This window comes from Zootoca vivipara, chromosome 16 (assembly GCF_965207765.1).
Source record: "Zootoca vivipara chromosome 16, rZooViv2.hap1.1, whole genome shotgun sequence".
Classification (NCBI taxonomy): Eukaryota; Metazoa; Chordata; class Lepidosauria; order Squamata; family Lacertidae; genus Zootoca; species Zootoca vivipara.
The window spans coordinates 27,016,676-27,022,346 of record NC_142599.1 but is presented as its reverse complement, the minus strand read 5'-3'; the positions used below and the strand labels follow the sequence as shown (position 1 = coordinate 27,022,346).

Here is a 5,671-nt window from a genome sequence, read left to right as displayed (position 1 = left end):
ATATATTTCAGCAATGTAAATGTTCTACTATTACTTTTCCTTACTTAGAATTCCGACAAATACCGGTTGGAGGGGAGAGAAATTCTGGCGCTCAAATCCTGGTTGCGGGTGTCACAAAATGGGCATCTGGTTGGCCACTGTGAGAACAGGATGCTGGCCTAGATGGGCCACGGGCCTGATCCCACAGGCTCTTCTTTGGTTCTTAGGAGCAGGCATTGAGACATATTCCAAGCGAATGGACCCAGTTAGTACCCTGGAAGCTGTAGCCTGTCCTAGCTGCGATTTTGGGGCCACCTTCAAGGGCAGTCCTGCAAACAATGCACCACAGTAGTCTACCCCAGGGCCTGGCTGCCGCTCACACCCCTCACTTGCACAAAAGGGTCCTGTGTGGTGGTCTTTGCCTGAGCAGCCTTCAGAGCAAAACCCAGCCATCAAATCAAAGGTGGCATTAAATGTGTGAATGCACTTAAGGAGTCTAGGTCACAACAAGAGTGGGAGAAGCAGGGTGAGGAATGCCATATTCAGGGAGGAAGGGCATTTCTAACTCACCTTTTTCCCCTCCAAGGAGCTCCAGGTGTGGTGCGCAGGGTTCTCTCCCTCCTCATTTAATTTACCCCACAAGGACAACCCTGTGAGGTAGGTTAAGCGGAGAAGCAGTGACCGGCCCCCAAAGTCACACACCAGGGCTGAGTGGGGATTTGAACCCGCGCCTGCCAGGTCCTATTAGGCCAGCGCTCTAACCATTATGCCTCACTGCCTCACCCCCGCTCACGGCGCCCGGGGGGGCCTCCTCCCCCAGCAGCCGCAGAGAGCAAGCCTCGCCTTGCTGTTTGCAGCAGGACCTTGGTGCGCCCTTCGTGCAAAGCCTGGGCGCGTTCCCACGTGCAAAGCCTGCCTTAGGGAGGAGCAGCCGCGCCCCCTCCCCAACGAATAGCTTCGGGGGCGGGTCTCTTGTTCTGTCTGTGTGTGTGTCCCCCACCCACCCACTCCAGCCACGTGATGGAGCAGCAGCCCAACATGGCGCAATCCTCCTAGGCCGCTCCATCCCAGCCCGGCGGGGAGGCCATCTGGCCTTGCAGAACATCCCGGAGACCGGCAGGTAAGTGAGGCGGGGGTGGGGGAAGGGGGCGCACCATAGTCCCTCCCCCCCTCCTCCCCAGTGCAAAAACCCACGCCCTGCCCAGTTCCCCAAACTGCCTTTACCGTCCCTACCCCCAGGCTGGGATGGAGCCACGTACCGCGTGGGGTGGGTGGGGGGGTCACCTTCTTGTGCCCCCCCCCCGCCAGAGAAGGACCCGAGAGCCAGGGACAGCCTACCCCACCCCGTCGAGGAGAGGCAGGAGCCTTGCATCCAGGCGGATGGAGGCGAGGATGGAGGACGTTGTGGTCCATCCAGATGCGGCTCTCATCACCAACATCCTTGCGCCCCGATTGGGGCTGTAGGGCATTGGAGGCCAGCAGCACACCTGGAGGGTGACATTGGGGGGCGGGGTGTTTCCCCCATCATCCCTGCTCTGCTGTTCAGAAGGTGGGGAGGGGTCTGCTTGGGTTCCGCCGGCCCTGCAAACCTTGTGGGGTGTTCGACGGGTGGGGGAGGGTGGGCTTCTCTGGGGCGAGGGGAGGAAATTGGGACACCTTGGGGAGATGCTCACTGAACTTACCCCATGTGCTTCTCCGCCAGATTGTGGTCCTAGCAGGCTAGGGTAGATCTCTTGGAAGAATCAGATATAGAACATTGCAAAATATCTCCTTGACCAACTTCAATTTAGTCAATCTCTGTTGAATATATCTGCCTAGCAAAGATAAGCAGAACAATGCAAATTATTATTATTATTATTATTATTGCTGCTACTATTGTACTGCATTTGCTCAAAGAAGATAAAGGTGGCATGCATGATTCTCTTCCTCCCCATCCTATCCTCACAACAACCCTGTGAGGTAGGTTGGGATGAGAGAGGCAGTGACTGGCCCCAGGGAGTTTGATGGCTGAGCAGGGATTTAGACCCTGGTCTCCCGGGTCCTAGTCCGACAATCTAACCTCTACAACTACCAGTATTCAATATCCTTATGCAAGATCTGTTGAATAAATCTTTTGAACAAGTAGATAGTAGAACAATTTGTTTATTTCATAAAATGTATACACCACTTGATTGTTTTTTTAAAAAAAGGCACTTCAAAGCAATTTACAAAAAGATAAAACAATAAAATTAGCAGTAAGAAAAAAATAGTAATGTAAGAAGTTCAAAGAGTTAAAATCACAATAGACGAAAAACAAGATGTAACAATGCAAAATGTGCTATGAAACAATGACCGATCTCAACAACCCAGCCAGTGAGTTGGAAGGGGGCTGTAAGTCAGTGGGCAGTGCCCCTGCTTGGCATGTAGAAGGCATCAGGTTGAATCCCCACCAGCATCTCCATGTAGGGCTAGAAATGTCTGAAGCCCTGATGAGCCACTGTCGGCCAGTTTTGACCAGCCTCTTCCAGCATGGTGCCATCTAGATGTGCTCAGTTGGGCTGAACATCTGGAGAGGGAGTTGTAGTCCAAAACATCTGGAGGGGGCACCAGCTTGGGCAAGGCTGGTGTTGAGCTTGGAGGATAACCCAAATATCTGCAGATGTGGAGATGATGATGATGATAATATTTATATGCCATCCATCTGACTTGGTTGCGCCAGCCACTCAGGGCAGCTTCCAACAAAATATTAAAAACACAGTAAAACATCAACCATTAAAATTTTCCCTCAACAGGGCTGCCTTCTAAACGTCAAAAAGTTGTTTTATCTGTTGGACATGTGTTGGGAAATGTATGCCTCTGCATGAGAGAGGGAGAAGGGAGCGCCTTCTGCTCTGACCCCTTTCCCTCCTTCTTGCCCTCAGCACAATTCACCCACCATGGTGAAGATCTTTGTAGGGGGCCTGTCTCCTGTGGTGACGGCCGAGGAGCTGCGGAAGCTCTTTGAGCAGTACGGGCAGGTGAACGAGTGCGACATCCTCAAGAACTTTGCCTTCGTGCACATGGAGAAGGAGGACGAGGCCCACCAGGCCATCAGCGCCCTGCACAAGAGCGAGTTCTATGGGGCCCACCTGACGGTGGAATACGCCACCTCCAAGATCCGAAATGCCACCAAAATCTACGTGGGGAACGTCTCCGCCAAGGCCACCACCTCCCAGATCCGCCAGCTCTTCGAGAGGTTCGGCAAAGTGGTGGAGTGCGACATCGTCAAGAACTACGCCTTCGTCCATATGGCCAAGGAGAGGGAGGCGATGGACGCCATCTTGAACCTCAACGACACCCCTCTGGAGGACCAGAAAATCTTCGTCACCCTTTCTAAGAGCAACAGCTCTCTGCGGGCCGCCAAGGGGGTGGCGGGGGCGACGGCGGTGCCCACCCCGCCTCCTCCGTCCCCGAGCTACTACTTCTCCAGGGGGCGGCTGCCACCCCCACCCCCGGCCTACACCCCCTACTGCCCCCGGGCCTGGTACGACAGGGAGTACTGCGACCGCTACTCGTACGAGCTGTACGACCGGGCCCGGGCCGCCTACGACCGGGCCTTGCCCCCTCCCCCTGCCGCCTATAGGGAAAGGAGCCCCGTGGGCAGGCGGACAGCTGCCTCCACCGCCGTCGTGGCCCAGTACGCCGACCCGTACGCAGCTGCTGCTGCTGCGGCAGCCGCTGCTGCCGCCACCGCCGCCGCCAACCAGACCTACAACCCGGCCTACAGCCAGCCAGGGTATGCAGCCGCTGCTGCCGCTGCCGCCACATACTCCCAGTACAGCATAGGAACCGCCTACAACGTGGCGGAGTACTACGAGAGGTACGCCAGCGCATATGCCGCCCAGTATGCGCAGACCTTCTGAGCACGGTGTGCCTTTTCCGGCAGTAAGTGTCTGGAGGTCCTTGGTTGCTTGGGATGGGGGGGGTGGCGGCTTGGTGGGAGGGAGCAGGGGGTGGTGGGCAGGAGAAGGGATTGGCTCAGAAACACCCCTCCTCCCGGGCTTCAGCTCTACAGTGCTGGGGAAACCCAGTGGCTTGCGAAACCCAGCCAGATGGGCAGGGTATGAATAATAAGTTGTTATTATTATTTTATTATTATTATTACTACTACTATATCATGTTCCCCGCATGTGGGCATTTGATTTCTGCACCCTGCCTTCTGGTGAGCGAGGGGTATGCAGGGACACCTTCTAGCCAGGAAAGAAAGAATTTGAGGAGGGTTCAATGAGGGGCAGAGCTTGGGGAGGATAGTGAGGGCCAGATCAAGGCCTGGGGGGGCCACAGTTGACATGAGCCCAGTATTGGCCATCCTGGCCAGCAGCTGCTGTTTAGGGCAGGCTTCGCCAAGCTGTTGCCCTCCAGATGTTAGAGGGAAGGGAAAGCTTGGGAGGTTGTGGGATCAGCCCAGCAAGGTGGGCTCTCGGCTAGCTGGCAGGCTGGTTGGCTGGCTGGTGTGTGTGTGTGCGCGCACAGGGTCCAAGATTGTGCCCACCCTCCATGTCTCTTTGTTTGCCTGTGCAAAGTACAGTACAGTACATAGGATGCAAACCTCTGTGTATATATGATGCACGCTTAATACGTCTGTGACACACCCACACCTGAATTGTGTAGATCTCTTTGCAGGCATCGCCACCGCAGTGTCTGTGAGGCCCTTTGCTGATCACACGCTGACTTTTTACTCCAGCTTCCTTCCAAGGTTGGTGATGCTGCATTTTTTTTACACCCTACCCTCCGTCCTTCCTGCCCTCTTGCCTTTTTCTTCCTTCACCCTCTTTCCTCTTTTTTTTTTGTTGATCCGGTCGTTACCTTTTTGTTAAAAAAAACACCTGCTTCGAAGACCCGCCGCCTGCCTCTCCAACCCCCGCCTTTCGAACCCGCCGTGAGCCGAAGACGGTTTTGCTCGTAGAAACGCGCCCGCTTTTTTGAACTCTCCTCGTGCCCGGAGCAGCGGGCGTTTGCCAACCTCCGAACTCTCTGCCGGCTAATTCTTTGCTTGCCCCGTGGTGTTGCTGCCTGCCGAACCTCTGACCCCTTTGTCGCCCCCAGATCTCTGCCGGGCTCCTTAGCCGGGGAGAGAGGCCTCCTTTCGCTTCTGCTGTATTCCTGGGTACCATTCTGTTCTGTTCTGTTTGTTGCCTTTGTACAATCGGTTAACGGAGCTTGTTCCTGTCGTGGCAACTCGTTTGCTTTTTTCCCTTATTTTTTTTTAAAATGTCGATCATTAAATGGCTTTTACAGAACCTCTCGCGTCTCGTCGTGAAATTACACCCACCCCAATCCCCGCCACCGCCCGACTTCGCCTCTGCCTTCGATTTCCTCCACCCCACTTTCTGCATGGGGTGAGAGGGAATTGCCCGTTCTTGCTGATATCCACCGCCCGGCATCTCTACCGCATCTCCCCCCCCAAGTTTACTTCCTGCCTTCCCTCCCTCTGCTTTCCCTCAAGAGTGATCCTCTCTTTGGGCTCTCCCTCTCTCTTTGCTGCCACTAACTCCATCCGTCCGTCCGTCTCACCCGGAGAGTTAGGGAACCATTGTCAAATCCGCAGCAAATTCTGGCTCCCGTCTGTGGGGCTGATGTAACGCAGCCTGGGCTGGGCACCATGTGGTTTTTTTTAACCCTGTTTTTTCTCCCTCCATTGACTTTCTCTTTCTGTGGACAGCTGCTTCTGGAA

General features: G+C 54.9%; 1 protein-coding gene across 1 annotated transcript; it reads left to right on the top strand.

Moving 5' to 3' along the window:
* Positions 1 to 804: 804 nt before the first annotated feature.
* LOC118075542 (RNA-binding protein 14-like) lies at positions 805 to 5,235 on the top strand. The gene is made up of 2 exons (XM_035097539.3): positions 805 to 1,099; positions 2,880 to 5,235. Exon 2 carries the CDS (start codon positions 2,895 to 2,897, stop codon positions 3,858 to 3,860), a length of 966 nt encoding a protein of 321 aa, XP_034953430.1. The 5' UTR covers positions 805 to 1,099; positions 2,880 to 2,894; the 3' UTR covers positions 3,861 to 5,235.
* The last annotated feature ends 436 nt before the right edge of the window (positions 5,236 to 5,671 follow it).